This window comes from Protomyctophum parallelum (assembly GCF_964188405.1).
Source record: "Protomyctophum parallelum genome assembly, chromosome: 1".
Taxonomy (NCBI): Eukaryota; Metazoa; Chordata; class Actinopteri; order Myctophiformes; family Myctophidae; genus Protomyctophum; species Protomyctophum parallelum.
In genome coordinates this window covers 85,432,438-85,452,882 of record NC_139697.1, presented here as the reverse complement: position 1 = coordinate 85,452,882, position 20,445 = coordinate 85,432,438, and the positions used below count along the sequence as shown (strand labels likewise).

General features: G+C 43.8%; 1 protein-coding gene across 11 annotated transcripts in view; it reads left to right on the top strand.

Moving 5' to 3' along the window:
• auts2a (activator of transcription and developmental regulator AUTS2 a) overlaps positions 1–20,445 on the top strand; it is a 369,856-nt gene that overhangs the window by 338,131 nt on the left and 11,280 nt on the right. For 6 of the 11 annotated variants that reach the window (XM_083775549.1, XM_083775544.1, XM_083775545.1 and 3 more), the window contains 3 exons: positions 16,106–16,697; positions 18,291–18,595; positions 19,576–19,814. In XM_083775549.1, coding sequence (XP_083631675.1) covers positions 16,106–16,697; positions 18,291–18,595; positions 19,576–19,814 — 1,136 coding nt within the window. Of the gene's footprint in view, positions 1–827; positions 895–2,381; positions 2,624–16,105; positions 16,698–18,290; positions 18,596–19,575; positions 19,815–20,445 lie in introns of those variants that run through there. The other 5 variants (XM_083775547.1, XM_083775550.1, XM_083775546.1 and 2 more) reach the window with 3 other exon arrangements.

Here is a 20,445-nt window from a genome sequence, read left to right as displayed (position 1 = left end):
TTAACACTTGGATTTTGATAGATAGAGCAGCAGACAACGGAGATGATGTAATGGAAGGATGACTCAAGGGAGGAGGACCATTACCAACCCAGGTCTGTGTTCTTGCCCTCTCCACCCTGGGTCTGCCGCTAATTGCTCTGCTCTGAAACCCGACCAAGGGGTAATGAGACCGTACTTTACAGAGCCACACACGCATAAACTCCAGCGCGGCAACGTGTCCAGTAATGCTGAAAAGGTTGCGTGGGAATTGATACTTGAAACTCGACCTCTGCAGTCATGTTATTATTCTGTTAGGAAGTAGCTTTCGTTATATAATTTTAATGGTCTCTCTCAGGCTGTGTTGAATCTGATCCTTGTGAGTGCGTTGCACTGGCGCGGATGCGTAAAGACCAGTTGGCCCCATTTGGTTTGAAAGAGGCCCCAGACTGATGACTCTCCGGGGAAAGATTTCTCTCCCGGCCATCAGTGCCTGGATTCACTGCCTCCCCAGTGAAATCATGCGTTGTGTCAGTGTGCCCGAGCTGTCACTCTCCTTATTGTAGCAAATCAGTTACTCTACAATACAGTGCCCTGTGGCTAAAAAGATCAGAGAAATGGGGGAGGAGAGACGGAGAGCGAGAAAGAAACAGCTAATTTCTCCACTCGACACCACTGAAGAAGCAGAGCTTGACATGCCTTAGTGCCTGTGAAGTGTCTCAAAACGGGGAAAGAGGGAGAACGGTCTACCACTTCATTGGTGTCATCTGTACAGTTAGAGGTCACCCCCACGGTCCGATTTGGTACAGTCCGCCGGGTTTAGCTCACAGGCTGCAGGGGCTCAATGGAGGAAAACTCAACGAAGATCAGAGCCGGACAGTGGACCTATGGCAGAAATACAAACACACTTCAATCAAGGTAGCACTTTGACCTGTAAAAATGTGTGTTCGTTTTTGTCTGACAATGACAATGTGTGTGTGCATGTTTTTATGGGGAGGAATTGTTTTTATGAGCATGTGACAATGATTGAGATACATTATAAGCCTGTGAGCGTTTGAAGTTGGCAATTGTCTATTGTTCCCTAAACTGCCAGCTTGCCATTGACTGACAAGGAACACATGTTGCAGCACAATGCAAGTCAGTGTGTCGTGATACACATTAGTTATGTTGATGTACTATGTACTATGGGGATTTCAAATACCCCAGCTTTACGCCGGTTCATATTGACTAGCCGTTAAATCACTTTCCATGTATGTATTCCATTATAGAAGGCATGTTTTGATGCATTAGTTCCATTCATTGACTGCTTTATCTTCTTGGGGTACTATCCTGAAAAAGTTATTCACAGTGAGCGTTATATTTTAAACTCTGTTCTTCTCTTGATAAAAAAAACAGTTCTCAGATACAGAAATATTGATTTGTCATGTGCTGTACATGGGCTGAATTGTTGAGTATGAGTCCTGAACATCAGTCCTTAATTTTTTCAGTTTGTACCAGTGCTTAGTGTCTGTAGTCCAAACTTGGTCTGGTTATGAAGTTTGAATGTGCCAGTGTAGTCTATCTGTGAGACCAGCTTGTGATTTACGAATGACTGATAGAGTACCGCAGCCTCCCCTCAGACTCACACACAGTACCTCCCTCTCTCTTTCCCAGGGGATCTACACACACACACACACACACACACACACACACACACACACACACACACACACACACACACACACACAGTCACACACACACAAAGTGAGACACGCTTCCACCAGAGAGGGGCCACCTACTATTTCTCACTCTTCACCAGCAGTAGGGAGAGACAGAGATCAGGTCTTGTGAGATGTCATATCAGCGAGGGTACTTACACATGACATGTTTGAGGTCAAACGGTCTGGCCCACTCCAACAGCTGCCTTGTCTCTGGGTGTAGTTTTACACCACTGTGACAGCGAGCGGCGACCGATTGCTTCCTTCATTGCACACTGCTGTTATTTCAAAGCCACAGAGAGTCTGTGTGCTCGACAGGCAAAGCTGTGGAGGATCCATCAGCCGCGGGTAATGAGTGCCCCCCTGAGGGCTGCCCCGCAGTGCCAGCCAGTAGGAGCAATTTGGATCATTGGATTGGACCTCCCTCCCTCTCTCTGTCTCCCCTGTGGGCACCTGTGCCAGCGTGCCCGTCATCGAGTGCCTGACCCGCGGCATCTCCCGTTACGATCCCTCCAGCCTGACCTCATACCCTCAGGGATATATAAAGATTTGTTCTGTACAGAGAGGCTATAGCTGGCTTTGCTGGGGTCTGGAAATGAGACACTACCAACATTGCCGTTCCCAGCAGCCACTGCACATAACCTCATTTGAGAGAGTATGGGGGGGCTGCCACGCCTGCCATGTTTAGGTGTCCCAAGCAAGGCGGCAGCAGATTTTCCACATGCTGGCGGGGTGAGAAGTGAGTCGTAAGGAGAAGTGAGAGAGTGAGGGCACAGGCGCTTGGGAGCCGTTATGGGAGCTGGCAGTAACCAGAGCTGCTGTGGGTGGAGGAGCGTTACTGTTGCTCTCTTGTTGGTAAATGGCTTCATTATGAATCCAGAGAGAAGAGACAGAACACATTGGCCCAAACACATACAATATGAATGATGCAAGCATGGATAGGAAGCAAGGTAGGAAATACGCTGGGATGAAGCAAATCTCTCTCTCTCTCTCTCTCTCTCTCCCTCTGGCTCCATCTGTCTCTCTCATTCTCCCTCACATGTTTCATGTTTATTTGTTCATTTTCTTTATTTTTACATGTCTCACCTGTCTTTATTCATGTTCATTTTCTCCCTGATTTCCTCGTTTCGTTTCTCTCTCTTGGACCCATGCAGTCACACTTTGTGCATGTGTGAGTCCTTATCCTATGTGGTTTTGGGAGGCCACTCGCATGGCTGTCTGTCGTAGGAGCTTCCAAGGCTCAATTATACTAGATTGCTGCCATTTTGCAAGGGATCAAACACAAAATCTATCTTGGCAAAGAAGCAGAAATTTAACTTGGCACACCACAGACACGCACAAGAACAAACGCATGCACTATGACATCATTGCTGCTCACACACTATATGATTTATGTTTATATGTATACATTTAATTTTGTTTACCTTCGTGCTTGTAAAACAAGATTCATAAACAAAATTAGATGGGCATGAAATATAGATGTTAAGAGAGAGGCTTAACACTCTGCTGCCCTCCCCCTACTCCCCCTACCTACTTTGCCCTTTTCCTTGATCACCACTCGTTAAGGCGCCGGTGTGTGTTACTGTGAGGTGATATCATTGCGTTGCCTGGCGTTCCCACCGAAAGGATACACATGTCACACACTCTCGTAACCAGAATAGTTTGGCCGCTCAAAGAAGCCCCGCCTTTTATTTCTGTTTAGCTTCTACCAACACCACCGGGGCAGCCGGCACTAATAAAACAGCCCCAGTCCAAGACCCTCCGCATGGCGGGATGTCTAGGATTTGTAACCCGACGCCCCCATGCCTGTCTCTGCCTTTAGAGTGCTACTGACATGATAGAGAGAGTCTAGGAGGGCCAGCAGGGGAGCGTCCATCACTGTCAGCCCCCCCCCAGCCCCCAGGCGTCCATCTGGGGCATGTCCAACACGCATGCCTGTGCACTGTGAACGCCGTGCCGACACTCTGGAGACACCAGGCGTATCACGGTGCATGGTGTTACTGCTCTTGGAGCAGCTAATGCTGTTAAAGTCTTCAGAGCAGAGGAAGGGAGGGATAAGAGAGGTAATAGACTAGGGATTCTCTGGGGGCTTTAGCTATGAGATCAGCGCCAACGCTGGACTCGGCTAAGGTTACTGACATGAAGCTTTAAGCTTTCCAGTGGACTGGCAACTCAGAACTAAATGTGGTCATCTCGGGATCTCTGCCTTCTGCCAACGTATTTGTAAACATTTCATCAGCCTGTAGCTTTTCAGGACAGCAGACAGGAGCCTCGGGGGAAAGGTGCGTTGTGGGTTGTATTGCAGCATCAAAAAATAATCCCTTGATACTAGACATGACTTCTTGGCACCATGGACTGTCTCCACATGTTGTACTGTAGAGAGGAGTATTTGCCACTCTTTGGGCATTCGGGCTGTTCTCACAAACATCTTTAATGGATGCGCACGCAAGCGCACGCATACATGCATGCACGCACACACACACACACACCATTCAGCCTGGACACAGGGGAGTTGAGCTCAGATGTCATCCACTAATATAAACTCCAGGGTTTTCCCTGTCCTTCTGGAGAAATAGCTCATCGTGAGAGCAGAGGAGCTGGAGAGATGCTCAGACTCTCTTGAGTATTCGGTTCTGACCCAGAGGAAGAGAGGCAACACAGAGAAGGAGGGGACAAAGAGGAAAGAACTGTGTGTGTGCGTGTGCGCGTGCGAGAGAGGGAGACTTGTGTTTGTTGTTCTTACTCTATATGGGAGAGATCTGTTAAAGATGTCTGCCATTAACGCGGCTGCAGGCTTCATTAAGAACAAATAAACAAAGCCCGCTCCCTCACCAAGGAGGTCTGTGGGGAACAGATGCTGTCTTCACTACTCCTGAGGTCAGCCCGTCGTCAACACTTGCTGCTCTATTATTAACGGATAATGTTGTTATGAAGATAGAGGAGTACGTTTTTCGTGTTTGTTTATTTCCCCCCCAGCTTGGCCTAACTGTTTCCAGACCAAGGATAGAAGCTGAAGAAAAAATAGATACATATTTTATTATTTGGCTGAATTTGTGACCCGTGGTCAGATTTTATGAACTGTGATCAGAACAAATTATGTGCAAATGTATTGTTAGTAGAGATTTACAATTTTTTTGCTATTCATCAAAGTTTTAGTGCCTACATTTTATATATTCCCATATATTGGAATTGGTTGGATTGGCGGTTCTTGACAATTGGATGTCCAAACTACTCGACGGCAGGAACCGCACACCCTGGACTCCTTGCTGCTGCACATGTTGATACTGTGTACTGTATCCACATGACAAGATATGGTGGCATATCAGTTGGATCTATGGCTCTGGATAACCGGATCTCTGTATCTATCCAGTCCCTGTTCCTTTTATGGCCATATATGGAGATTGTTGATGTCATCAGTATATCCACATATTAAATCCACATTTAATGACATTTCTACTAACTCTGAGACCCCAATTTATATTGTAAAATCAATGTAAATATTTCCATTTGTACACGCTCAGAGTTACGCTCATAGGGTCCATTTGGTTCCAAACTATCATTTAGCTGGGGACCCACTGGAACTAGGGGTCCCCAGACCCCACTTTTGGAACCACTGCCTTAAGACCAGGCTATTAGAGAAAATGTTATGATACAGTTTCTGGGCAGATTGTCTTTCTTTGCTGAGGATAATGAGGTGCTTATGAGCCGGATCTCTTTCGTTAGAGTTAATGATGCCTTGTTTATTGTTATCATTACATGAGTGTGTGCCAAATCACCTATTGCATTTAAGTGAGGTTTGGCAAAGAAGGTCACCATGTATGCATCATTGCAACCATCCGGACCCATGTAGACGCATGTGGACGCAAGCAACCACAGTGCCGGCCCGTCGTATACGCAAACTACGCGACCGCCTAGGGCTGCGGGAGTTGCTAGAGCCCCCCCATGCGCTGACGTGCAACAGGACATATCACACCGCTGCGACGAATGCTAAATCTGTTTTGCTGCATCTCGACCCATTGGTGTGGTTTGGGCTTTAGGGAGGTTTAGTTTTGCCTTACGTAGGCCTATTATTTCAACATTTAATGTGCTGTGGAAAACATTCTTTCTCAACATATACACATGAATGTGAGTATGTGACTGAAACTAAGTGTCCCCAATGTTTCATAATCGTGGCAGTATTTATGTGGCTGTATAATGTCATGTTTAAAATGTGCACACAGATATGCAAAGAGCCAAAGACTAAATTATATAGAATCCTTTCAGTGAACAATTCACTATTTTTTTTAGGGCATTTCTCAAATTGTCATTATGAGAGAATTTGAAAATGCAAAAACAACAAAGCCATTGTTCATGAGTGTGATTGGAAGTGTAACTGTAAAGCTACTAGAAAGCAAACTCAGTGGCTTTCATGATTTTAAGGCCGTAGGTATTGATTATGCCTTTGCCTCAATGGCTTTTTCAATTAATCAAGCAATCTTGAAGCGTATTTTACATTATCTTTGTAAATAATTAAATATCAACAAATCAACATGACAACATTTTAATTGATCAGCCCCTTCATCGCACAATGGTGCCACGCAAAAATAGCTGATCTACAAGCTTGGCTAGTTTTGATATTTTGGAAAATTAGTTATTACAAATTATAATTTTTTAATCATTGATTAAATTGATTCATCTGATTTAAAATTGCTAAATTAAGTGAGAACTGCAGCCTTTATTTGTGTTATTTGTTGTTTGACCAATGTTTGTCTTATGACCCTGTACTGTACTGTGGTCTCAGAAGGTGCAGTGTGGTGTTCTTATGACCCAGCCCTGTACTGTACTGTATGTGGTCTCAGAAGGTACAGTGTAGAAACTGTTACCCAGAGAGCTCTGGGAGAGTGACGTGATGTGTGAGTGGCTTCAGGGTTGGGCAGAATCTTGCTTACTGTCGCACAATTGTGTGAGTGGGTGGAGAATAACTGACAGAGCAAGGGAAACGTGGAGAGCCTGAGAGACGCCGAGAAACGAGAGCTACTTTGAAGGACAGCACAGGGATTTAGGCCTGTCAGCGCTTCTCCTTAAATGTAAGTTATTTTGTCCTATCATAGATCACAGATAGATGCATTAATAAATCACTCTCTACTACCGCAATGTAAATGCCCACAGACATGTGACTAAGGGAAAGCATTTTCTCGGACTTCTAAATTGAATTGGAATGTTGGTGTGTGTGTACACAGTGAACACAGCTTCTGAACGATTCTTTAGCCCGATGTTCACTGAACTAAAGATTGGACCCAATCATCACAAGCCACACAACATTCTGACACTATTATTTTGATTAGATTTTTTCCAGAAAGACAAAGCAGGAGAGAATCAACTTTGTTATCTGTCCCAGCAACACACTCTCACAAGATGTAGCACCAGTAAATGACCTTGTGATCTGCCGTCAGATCGTGCCCGCTTACTCAGGAGACAATTGTTACAACCTTGCCTCTAGTGGCGAAGTGACAGTTGGGCTATCTTCCTAAATGAAGCATCTTTGACGGTGCCCTCTGATTTGCAGTTCCATCCAGATACACTTACGTGTGTTATAGCATGGCACAGCATAGGACTTCTGTTGTCTGCATCGTCTGTGTGTATGGATCCATGACGAACAGAATAGAATCCACTATGGCTTGCTTAGGATTGACCCCCCACCACCTCCAGTCCACTGTGTTTCCAGGCCCAGCCCCCAACCCTTCCTGACTTAAAGCACCTGTTTCCTGAAGGCTTTCAACAGTTGCACAGCTGTCATGCACCCTCAGCACTTCCATTACGTTAACCCATGTCAGCCCACCCTTTATAGCTGTCATTTAAGTTTCATGGGGATTGTAGACATTTTTCCTCCTTGGCTCCTGGATGATGTTAAGATATTGAATAGCTGGGGTGGTGCAGGGGTGAAGTTCCTTCCCACCACCGCAGAGACTAGGCATCTGGTCTGGCCTGATCCTCCAATGAACAGCTTTGGCCGTGTTAGTGGGTGGGAAGCCGGTCAAAAGTCAGACATACACGTTTCTTGTATTGCATAACCTCTCAAATGCTTTGCAAATACAGCTGAGCCTTTTAGATTCTTGTATATTTTACAAGTGTTGTGAACTTGGAAAATATAATTCAGCGTTATATCCCCAATAAATTACTTTAATTTGCTATGCTACACCTCATCTCTTACAACTTGTCTACTTAAATGCAAAGTGGTAGGTGAAGATCATGCAACTATCACCTCTAATGCACCGCCTGGCATCTGCCTTTCTTTGATCATGCTGATCTATACAGTAGTATGATTGATGGACTATAAATTAGACATTGGCCTTATTTGCACTGCACTTCTACTTGATCTATCTTAAACACACGTCGTACATAGAAGCCATGGTTCGGTTGTCAGGCTGGTCTTGCAATGCGTTCGCTTGTTGGTTTTGTGTGATTGGAGCTATGTGACCCTTGTCTGGATTCAATCCCATAAGTGAGTGTGAGAGTCGAGAATGTGTGAGGGTGCTATTTTGAGTAGGAACGAGGAGAAGGGGTGACGGTGGGGGTGAAAGTTTGGGATGTCCCAGAGGCCTCTGTGGCCATCAATTTGTCAGGGTGTATCCTGGCCCAACTTTCGGACCTTTCTCTCTTCCCCAGGAATTAGGGAGGTGGGGGAGAAACATTGGCAGGGTACCTTTGGCTCAGTTGAGTGGGAGCTAATGTTTTTTTCTTCTGCTGGTCTGCCAGAAACCCTTTTTAAAAGTAGCTGTTAATGCTCGCTTGTTAATTATTTATATTGGCCAGGCTATATCAAGTGAGCACATTAAAATATAATATGCTACATTAATCCGCTTATGTTCAACCCCATATAAACTAATGTGCCTTGTCTCTCTCCCTTTAATATAGAGTAGTACACAGACAGATTTAAACTAGAACTGCACTCTGTCGAGTGCATACTTGCTTGTTGCACACTAGTAGGCCATAAATGGCCAACTAGTGCGCAAGCAGAGCGCGCATGTAATCTTTTCGCCCGCTGTAAACTGCCAAATTTCAGTATCTCTGTGAAGGAACGTTTGAAATGATTAATGTTTAGATGTAATTATTTGCTACCTACTATACATGTAATCATTTAGTATTAAGTATGATTCTAGTTTCTATCTATATAAGAAATACTGTTTTATTGTTGTAGATATATTCTGGAGACAAATAAATCATTTATATGTGTTGAAAAAAAAAGGTATATAAACTGAATTAAAATATGTTATACAGTATACTTTTTCTGTAAACGGTGGAATCTCAATATCTCTGTGAAGGAACATTTGAAATGTGTAATTATTAGGTGTAACTATTTACTACCTATCTAATTTATGTATGTAAACGCCTATAAAAAAAAGTATATAAACTGAATTAAAAATGTAATTTTAATTTTAAATCTATTTCATGTTAGACTATAGTGATATTAATACTAAATCATGGTCAGAGTAATATGTGTCTCTAACTTCAATTTCTATAATAATACTTTCACATTTGTTAAAATATACGTACATGATCTAAAATATTTCCGTAATCTGTAGTTGGATTTGTATTTAATTGTTTAAAGCCTAATTTTGACATGTAGGTCTTTATACTTCTTTCTATCTCAGTATTATGGTCTTCATTGAAATCTCCTATTATCAAAATTGCAGAAGTCGGAGATGATATGTACTGTATCATGTATTCGAGAAATGTGTTTAATTTTGAAAGGTCTGTTTTAGGTGATCTGTACATAAGAATGATATATAGATTTTTATCTTTTACATGTATACATATATGTTCTACTTTCTCTAATATCCTGCTTTCAGTTGGAATTCTTTCAATGGAAATATCTTCTTTTATAGCAAACATAACTCCCCCACCTATATCTTTTTCTCTGTCATTCCTCATTGTATTGTAATTCGTGTTCGTTGTTTTTAATTTAAAAGTAATGTTATTATTTTTCTTTAAGTGTGTTTCAGTAAAAGCTATTAGATCCAACATTTCGAGTTGGGAATCTGAGTTTATATCTTCTAAATGTGGTAGATAACCTCTGACGTTCAATAATCCAATATTTAATGAATGTTTTAATGGTAATTGAGTTATTTTACGTATATTAGGATTTTCAAGAGGTGATTGTCGTAATCGTATCATTTCTCTCTCTACATTCTTATCTACTTTGATCTTCGTAGGATTAAAGTCAAGTATATTTAAAAAATAGGTTGTTCCAAAAATATCATGGATTCAAGTGGAAAAAAAAATATTAAAAAAATATATATTATACTCGTATTTATTTACATAAAGAATCAATAAATTTGCATTGTTTTTTATCAATTTTCTTTACATTTGTCGCTGTGATAGTTACATTCTTTTTTATGTTATTTGTTACTATTTTCAGGCAGATTTTAAACATAACGATTTCTGATTTTAATGCATCTAAATGTTCATTAAACTTATTTTTATTACTACCATTTAATTCAATCAAATAATCTTCTGACTCACCCAACATTTCAGAAATAATATCATGTTGACAACTTATCAAAAGGTATTGATCACACACTGCTATATCTTGCGTTTTAAATATGATCTTTAATCCTGATTTACAATTGTCAGATGTTGTATTACACGAATTACAAAAGTAACCTTCATCCACGAGTCGAATGACCGATTCATCACAAGTTCGACATAGAATCGTTGGCGAATCTTCCAATTTAAACTCAATAATCCTCCCCAAATAACTATATAATATTTCCGTCTCTAAGTCATTTACGTTGTTCATATTAAAAGAAACTTTTTCTGTTGGTTCCTCATTTAATATTACTTTTTTTCCTTCTTTTTCAAACCATAATCTTAATTCTTGAACTTCTGGTATATCAAGCTCCCTATATAATATAGTACCTGTATTACTAGTCAGATTCTTTTTGTCATTATAGCTAGTTATGATGGTTCCCTGTAAAATTAAAATAGGGTAAAGAGAACCGGTATCCATGGTTGTGTCTTCTTCCCAAGCTGTATATATAATTTTTGTATTTGATGAATCCAGTAACTGTAATTCCCTTTTTCTACGTGGTCCATTATTTGTAGAAATAGTCTTTACTTCTGAGAAATTAATGCAAATCCCCAATACGTCTATGACACATTTGTCTTCTAACAACTGTATGTCAGGTATCCTGGTGAAATTAAACTTAGGTTTCAAAATTTCCACATCTCTATCAAATACAATAATTTCTGTCCTTGATTTCAGTATAATTTCAAATTTTTCGCGGTCCGTAGAATATTTTGCATTTATTTCTTTAAATTGTCCGTCAGTGATGAAATAACATTGGTTTACTTCAATCAAATTAAAATATTTGTCACATTCTTGAGTAAATCCTGTTACCTTAATTGTTGCTGTACTGTCTGTAATCCGAAAGAAGAAGTATATTCCGTTAGTAAATTTACGTTGTTCACTTTTAGTAACTACCTTTCCACAGATTTTCCATCTTTCACGACTTCCAAATGATAATGAACTTAATGCTGAGATTTTAATTACGGGGTCCTTCTTCATCCTTTTATTTGAAGGTATATCTGTAGATAGTTCCATTGTTTTTCTGTATGTTTCGGTGTGGAGGTGTCCTATTGATCTAGATCTGTGTTTACAACAGGCTTCCGTGTGAAATTGTCAAATGATCTGGAGTGTTGATATGCCCGAGTCTGTCTGCGTCTTCCTCGGAGAGTCCTGGTTTAAATATCTTCCTTCTTTCACTGTGCATAGGATAGCTGAGAGTCTTTGGCTGAGAGTCACCCCAGCTAACTGGTACACCTGAGAGTCTTTCACCCTTTCTAGCCTTCCCCCGTGGACGTGTCAAATGATCTGGATTGTTGATATGTCAGTTTCGGTGTGGAGGTGTCCTATTGATCTAGATCTGTGTTTACAACAGGCTTCCGTGTGAAATTGTCAAATGATCTGGAGTGTTGATATGCCCGAGTCTGTCTGCGTCTTCCTCGGAGAGTCCTGGTTTCAATATCTTCCTTCTTTCACTGTGCATAGGATAGCTGAGAGTCTTTGGCTGAGAGTCACCCCAGCTAACTGGTACACCTGAGAGTCTTTCACCCTTTCTAGCCTTCCCCCGTGGACGTGTCAAATGATCTGGATTGTTGATATGGCCAAGTCTGTCTGCGTCTTTCTCGGAGAGTGTTAAATGACTGAGCTTCTTGCGATATTATAACTTAGTTTTTGCATATATAATTATATACTTAGATATATATTTAATTTTGCAAACCACACTAATATTAATAATTATGGTAACATTTTTGACACGTTGTGACTTTTATACATTCCAGAATCATAATGTTGTATTACATACGTCATTACTGAGAGCAGTTATACAATATCTATATACGTATATAGGCATATACTATATACGTATATCTATATACCCTATACTCTATACTGTATAAAGTGTGTAGTTGTAAGTTGATTAGCGGTATTCTGTGATCGGCCTGGTCCAAAAACCGTGACAGCAAAAAAACCGTTCCGCCATTTCAGGACCCCCCCAGAAAAACATCAAATCTGTGCCCGTATTGCTGGACCAATGATGACGAAATGACCATATACACGTATGTGTATGACTAGCTCTAAATGATGACGTAAGAAATACGTGTATGACCAGCTCTAAATGATGACGTAAGAGATATGGTCATTTCGTCATCATTGGTCCAGCAATACAGGCATATACTATATACGTATATCTATATACTCTATACTCTATACTGTATAAAGTGTGTAGTTGTAAGTTGATTAGCGGTATTCTGTGATCGGCCTGGTCCAAAAACCGTGACAGCAAAAAAACCGTTCCGCCATTTCAGGACCCCCCCAGAAAAACATCAAATCTGTGCCCGTATTGCTGGACCAATGATGACGAAATGACCATATTTCTTACGTCATCATTTAGAGCTAGTCATACACATACGTGTATGACTAGCTCTAAATGATGACGTAAGAAATACGTGTATGACCAGCTCTAAATGATGACGTAAGAGATATGGTCATTTCGTCATCATTGGTCCAGCAATACGGGCACAGATTTGATGTTTTTCTGGGGGGGTCCTGAAATGGCGGAACGGCTGTCACGACAAATGGACCAGGCCGATCACATTACTTGCGCGCTCTGCTTGCGCAAGTAATAAGGGATTTGCCCTAATGTCCACAAATGAAAATGCTAATAGTAATACTGACCTACGGTCTATCTATGCAATAAGTGGAAGATGAGTTAAACAAATGCTGTCGACAATCCATTGGTATTGGGCATACCAGATGTTTGGCCACTGGTTTTTCATTCATAATATGGTATATCATATTATATATACTGTAGCATTGCATCTGCACTGAATCCCTACAGTATGTTTCAGTGTATATCTGTGTTGTACATTAAATCACACAACAAGATGCAAGTCAAATTGGTCTGGAAGGGCGTGTGGGGATGTGTGCAGTTAATGCGCTGTGAGCTGCAAGAGAGGTCTCACCCTGGGATAATGAGTTGTTCTTTTAAGCCCCTCGCTGGGTCCCCTGACAGCCAGCTTTAATGAAGGGTTCTCCTGCACGCACACACACACACACACACACACACACACACACACACACACACACACACACACACACACACACAGTTGATCCCTTCTGCATACCCCCTTCCTCCCATCCAGCCCCTGGCTTTGCCCCCGTAAACTACCAACAGGCTTCATTCCCCATTCGAATATCTACCATGCGCCATGTTCAGTATACAAACCAAGAATAATAATATAAAAGTGTGTGGGGGGGGGGGGGGGGGGGGCTCTCAAAGCATAAGTAGGGGCTCTATGCTTTGAGAAAACAAGCAGGAGGTGCATTTATTTGTTTCCAGGGATGAAGGAGACTGACAAATGAACCCCGTGGGACAGACAGAGAGAGAGAGAGAGAAGGGAGGGGAGTTCTCTCCTTTTCTCTTGCACTCCGCCCGACCCTTGAGTCTTCATTATGGCTAGAATAGACACCTTCTTTTTAGCGAGTTAGCACATTCTCAAAACAAGCCCACGGACCTCAGGGGGGAGGTAGGTGGAGATTTGGGGATTTCTCCTTACCTCTACTCTGTTATATCAGGGTTGTTATATCGAGTGGTAAAGCCAAGGCATCTGTAAGTGGAGAAGATTGACGTGGCGGTACATATTTAAGAGTTGCGTGGTCTTCTGTGCATTGTTCATCGACGGGTGTGACGGGAACGAGACAGGCCATGTGTACCAGCTGCCAAGGAGGAGATTCCGTGTACGGTTTAGTTAGCCTTGAAGATTGAAGCCTCTCCGCTTGCATAGTGAATGCACATTTGCGCTGAGACAATTAACAGACTTAAGAACGCACGCACGCACACACGCGCGCACACACACACACACACACACACACACACACACACACACACACACACACACACACACACACACACACACACACACACAGGCACTCTTCAATTGGGCAAAGCGTGCCTTTTGTCTCTTGTCAGGCTGGCAGATGTCCCAGGCAGAGCAGGAGTCAATAGCTGTTATTGTAGATATCGATTGTGATCTTGCACTAGGCATTACCTTCCATGACCCTTAAGTGCAAAGTCACATGTGCCAGAGCCCGCTAATACCCTTTTTAGCATTCTAATGTTAATGGCTGGGGTTTCCATACAGCTACTCCTGGCTCAGCTGTTTCCTACCCCCAGTGGAGTTAGCAGTGGCTCCACCTCCATCCCAGGGTAGAGCAAGGGCCCCTTTGAAAGACCTCGAGCCTGCCAGGATATACAAGCTCTAGTCTGCAGTGCTGGCTACTGCTTTAGCCTGGGGGAATCAGGGCCAGTAAAGGGTTTATCCCACTGCACATGGGGGCTGGAGGAGCTCCCGCTCCTGTCCCATCCCCAGAGGCCCAGAGTGAGTTAATTACAGTTTATGTATGCACTGTCATCCCCCATGAGCCTCTCTGCCTCTGCAGCTCTGAGCAGCCAACCTGACTGCTGATGTCGGAGCACTCTGTTCTGTAAGAGGTCCCTGCTGACTGTAGAGAAATACTCTGGATGGAGCTTATTAGCTTATTATTCTACAAGCGTTACAAATTGTGCAGTTGCTATTCTTATACACTCTGTCATTGACTCATTGGATAGTACGTGGCATCTACAGCAAGCTTGAGTATTTCTCCTTTGTATGTTAGGTGAGCATGTGTAATATAATGAATACAGTTCCTACTGTAATGGAAGATACTTTAACAAATGTGAAATTTCACTTTCAAGCTGGTTTGCATTTTGTGGAAAAATGCTTAGCGTCTTTTCTAAACCCTTACAATAAACTTATTTCTGACTAGAAACTTTGGTATTGTGTACAGCGTGCCATCTAGGGCCCGAGCCGTCTAGACTCGCACTGGCACTGTGTCCGTTTGTGTGTCTGTCTGTGTGTCCGTGGCTCATCTCACAAACCATTGAACCGATAACGATAAGCAGCACATTTCTTGTGCATGCTTCCAACAGGCCAAGGAGGCAAAACCTTGAAGAGTTTTCACTCCATATTTGGGAAGGACTGATGTCATCAACATGACTTCAGTGATCCACAAGGAAAGCCACACCATTTTAAGACTCCATCTTGTTTTTCTTCGTATGTCCATTGTGCACATTGTCGACACATTGTCAACATATGCCTCTGTTATATTTATGATATACCTACCCTAGTTTTGAGGTACGCAAAATTGTTAGTCTGCAACATGAGCACATCAACGCTGTGGGGCAAAGATCTTGTAGCCTATCCATATGTTTGTCTTTTTTCTTTTTCGTAAATGAATGATGAATGAAAGATACTCATGGTATGAGCTGTAACAATATAGAATAGAGGTTTGTATGGGCACAGATGCTACCCTGACCAAGATGTGTCTGTATGTATATGTGGTAGTCAGGCTGACGCGCAGCACAGAGCAATGGTGCACAAACACATCACCAAGCAAGACGGCAAACATTGTAATTAGTTGTGTCTCTTTCTCTCACTCACGCACACACGCACACCAGCATCCTTGTCAGAGTTGCAACAATGCTCATCTGCAGTCTTCATTTTCACAGAGGAACAAGCTCATTACACAAAACACACACACACACACACACATACACACACACACACACACAGCTGAACATCTGTGCCTGACGTCTGCAGTATTGATGTGAACACATGTTGACGTTTCCTGAGAGCCTCAGTGCGGATGTTTCAATTTTCAATAGCATTAATTTAATTTGGCATGTATATCACAATCACTTGACTCGTTAGTGGAAATCAGCAAGTCTGTGTTTCACAGTTTTCTATTCCTATTCTTCAAATGAACTACCAAAAGGAGCAGTCTTGAGAACAGTAATTGGTGACAGATGTTCATAACGACTGATTCTCTTTTCTTCTCTTTTTTTCTCCAGATTTTGGCATTGATGTGCTCTCCACCAATGGCACCCAGGAGCCTCACGGCCCGAGCCTCCTCAAGGTTTCAGGCCTAGAGCGCAGTCAAGAAAGGAGCCAGGAGAGCTGCAGAGACCCCCAGCCCCCTGCAGCCAGCACCCCCAAGCAACAGCCCCCACCCCCCCAGGTCCATCCAGCTGTCCAATCCTTACCGCTGCCCCCACCTCAGACATCGGCCCCCTTAACGCTGCCCTCTGCCCCTCGTCGGAACCAGACCAACAGCCATATCCAGATCCAGGCTCAGTCCTCGGCCCACTTGCCCCTGCGTTCAGAGGCTCCCCCTAGGCCTCAGACATCTGCAGCCCTGCCTCTCGCCCAGGGTCAAGAGCCCTCATCAGCCCCCCCTCCCCGGCCCCAGCACCAACCCGAACCTCTGTCCCACCCCCGGCCTCCGCCGACGCCCAACTTGCACCCACACCCACCATCCCCTGCCTTACCGGCCCACAACCCTCACCAACAACATCCCAGCCAGGCAGGGCCTCATCGGCCCCCCTCACGCTGCCACCCCCGGCTTCCGTCTGCCTATAACGGCCTCAATCTCAACGGGCACAGGTAAGAAGAACCCATGCTCTTTGTGATCTCACAAATGTACTTGTAGACAAGTTTGGGATCTGAAAATATTACAACATTTTTGCTGTATGTGGGTGCGCTTTTAGGCAAAAAAAGAACATCATATTCTTTAGTTTTTTGCTGTAGTGCAGTACAGAGCCAGACAAAACTCCATATTCACATGCACTTACACTACAGCATCTCTTGAGCTCAAAGCATGCATGATGCCTTATCAGTATGTAAATTGCTAGCTGGGAAAACTGAAAGTCCCCGAGCCAAACAGTAGCTCTGATTGTTAGAAGGAGGTGGGCCACTCACACTGAGCGTTAAGTGCCTGTGATTCATTAACCACCCACATTGTCAGGGTTGAGTATAGCCTCCATCTCCAAACAGTCAAAGACAACGTCAATATCATTGTTTAATCAAAACCTGTTTCGCCTCATTTTTTCCCCCCATAATCATTTGTACTTATGGACCATGTCCCTGGATTCTATTTCTCGTTTAATCCACATTCATGTAAAAAATCTGTAGATGGGCTGCACCATGTGTACATGCAGTACAACCTTTCATGAAAAAAGTCTCAGCAATGGGAGAGATTTAGGGCTCTTTCTGTTGTGTCCTTTGGGGGTAGGATGTTTAATCTGTTGTGTCCTATCTGTAGTCAAGCACTGAGGCTTGGCTGAGCTCTATCTCTCCATTAATTCCGGGTTTCAGGATTTCTCGTGCTGGGCTTACAGACTCCCAACAGCAGCTCTGTGCCTCCAAGGCTCTTGGGAGCTGGCACTCCTCGCTTCTCTCAGTGCCAGGCCCCTGTGTGTGCCACCAGGCCCCTGTGTGTGCCAGCACGCCAGCAGGGCTGGGCACCCACTGTGAATAATCACGGGTTGGGCCCACGACGGAGAAGGAGCACTGCAAATGAGCTTTTGGGCTTAGCATAAGGATTGCGGGAGACGCAGAGCTCTCTCTGACTAGCCCCAGGGAACGAACACACACACACACACACACACACACACACACACACACACACACATACACACTACAAAAGACTGTTTGCTTGCACACATACACCCACTCCCATTTCCATTTCCCATGCACATGTGTGATACCTGGCTCGGGACGGGAGGTAGTGTTTAAGCGAGAGTTGTGTTCAAAGACAGATGCTCTTTCTGTTATGTTTGCCAGCGGTGGTTATTTGCATCTGAGGGTGTTACGAATGTGGTGTTTTTTTGTTGTTGTTGTTTTTTCTGTGTGCATCTTGTATGCCCTCGATTCTCTAAGCTATAGAGAGTGTTGTGTTGTGTGTGTGTGTGTGTGTGTGTGTGTGTGTGTGTGTGTGTGTGTGTGTGTGTGTGTGTGTGTGTGTGTGTGTGTGTGTGTGTGTGTGTGTGTGTGTGTGTGTGTGTGTGTGTGTGGTGCGCACGTGTGCGTGCGCGCATGCAAATGGAGGACACTTGAGGTGTGAAAACACTGTATTGGGGATTGGATGCTAGAACAGATGGTGAACAAGGCAACGTGGAGGAGAAAGTGTTAATCTCAACTGATCACGCCTGGTTTAACCCGTCTCATTTCTTCTTTCTCTTTCTTCCACATTCACAGTAGCAGTCGGAGCAGCACCCCGGGCAGCAAGCCCCACGGGCCTGCCGTCCCCTCCCTACACCTCCCCCACCACCAGCCTCCTCCGGCAGCCGCCGCAGCGGCCTCCGTCTTCCCCCTGCCGCTGGCAGCTAACCAGAACAGTCCCCACGGATTCCCCTCTGCCCTGCAGTCCTCGCCACACCCACATCATCATCATCATCACCCCAATATGTTTGCGCCTCCAGCGGCTCTACCCCCACCGCCACCACTGACGTCTAACACCCTGCCCGGCCCCGGACACCCCGCTGCTGGGGGCCCCTACTCAGGTAAAAACAAAAAAAACAATGTGAGGGCAAACATCTTTCACTGCCCCCCTGTGGTGCAGAAGGGTAATGAAGCATGCACAACAAGTCTTTGTTACATGTGAGAAATATGTTATATGAGGACATGTTTCGTTAGAAGAAAAGGATGGTTAGCCAAACATGTACCCTAACCTCTGCCACCACCACCTATCATTTGTTGGAATTAATGCCAAAAGTTGAATGAAAATGTATTCACTCCCATTCACATTCGGGGACAAAATAAATTCTACTTGTACCCCAGGAAGAGTAGCTGCTACTTTGGTGGCAGCTAATGGGGATCCATCTGAATAAAGAATAAAGGGCCCTTAAAAGGCTTTGGCTGACCAGGCCAGCCATATACACAAAACCATACAATGAAAGCTATTACACACCCCGTGCAGAGCGTTGTGTAACAGTTATCCAGAAATGTCAGGGGCCAGGGTCAGTCTAGGACAGACTGTTGGTCTATTCCTAATTTCCTAGTACTTGTATTTTCATCCAGAAATATCTCCATCTTCAAGAAATAATTCTGGTCAATAACAGAACTGATTTTTATGAATCACTTTAACTGCTCCCAACCCAATTAAGCGTGAAATGAACACAGAAAATAGCATATTGGATCACTGCGGAATAGAAATGATGTGGTGGCTCTAGAGATAGCATTTAATATTTTCTTCTATTTAGAAGAAAAGCGAGCAACAACTTGAATTTCTTTATTTCTCTGGGCCAAGCAAAGGTCATAGGTTTTATGAAAATCACAGATGTTTACATAAGAAAGAGCTTTAGTGCTTAATGACTCTAACAGTACAATACAAGTAGGGTTTAGCATCTTGAGTTTTACCTACAGTTAAGAATTATTTTCATTTAATCTGAAAAATAAAATATTTGTAACCACACAATATTCTTTATACCCGGTTATTTCCAATCCATGCCTAACCCTCTCCTGTCCTGCCCTGTCTAACCAGAACAAGACCTTCTGCGTCAGGAGCTCAACACTCGTTTCCTGGCCTCCCAGAGTGCAGATCGCGGAGCATCGCTGGGTCCGCCTCCCTACCTGCGCACCGAGTTCCACCAGCACCAGCACCAACACCAGCATCAGCATCAACACACGCACCAGCACACCCACCAGCACACCTTCACGCCCTTCCCCCACGCCATCATGCCCACGCCAGCACCGCCCATGGTGCGTACCCCTGGCAGAAATGTGAGGATAAGTAGAACACAACTGTGGAAGGTGGAGGAGGATGGATGATGATGATGATGATAACCAGATTTTTGTTCTAAGTACCGGGTTTTCTATGTGCATGAGAGTGGGTGGGATGCGAATCAAAGTGTTTTTTTCCCCCTTTGTGGTCGTCATTTACATGGTACAGTGTGTGTGTAAGCACGGCCCACTTTTTTGCTTTAGGGAATCGTCGGTTTCCGCGGCAGACTCCCAATGATGACCATGTGTGTCCGTCTGTACTACAATGATACCATTCTTCTCTCAGAAATCCTTTCTAGTGCTTTTGTTTAGCTTTTTTGTTTCTGGCCCACTCTTGTCCCCCCCCCCCCCACACACACACACACACACACGCACCCGACACAGTTATTTTCTAAACTGGCAATAACTTGCCCCAAGCAAGTCGTTTCATTCCGAGCCAGCTTTCAGAACATAATACACTTAATTCATTCTGGATTTAATGACATCATTTAGTCCTGTTTGGGGCTTTCTCATTATAGGCAAATGCTCTGGGCTAGCGCCCCGCTGTTTGTCAGTACAGACCACAGGCAATGGGTGACTGGACCTGACACACACACACACACACACACACACACACACACACACACACACA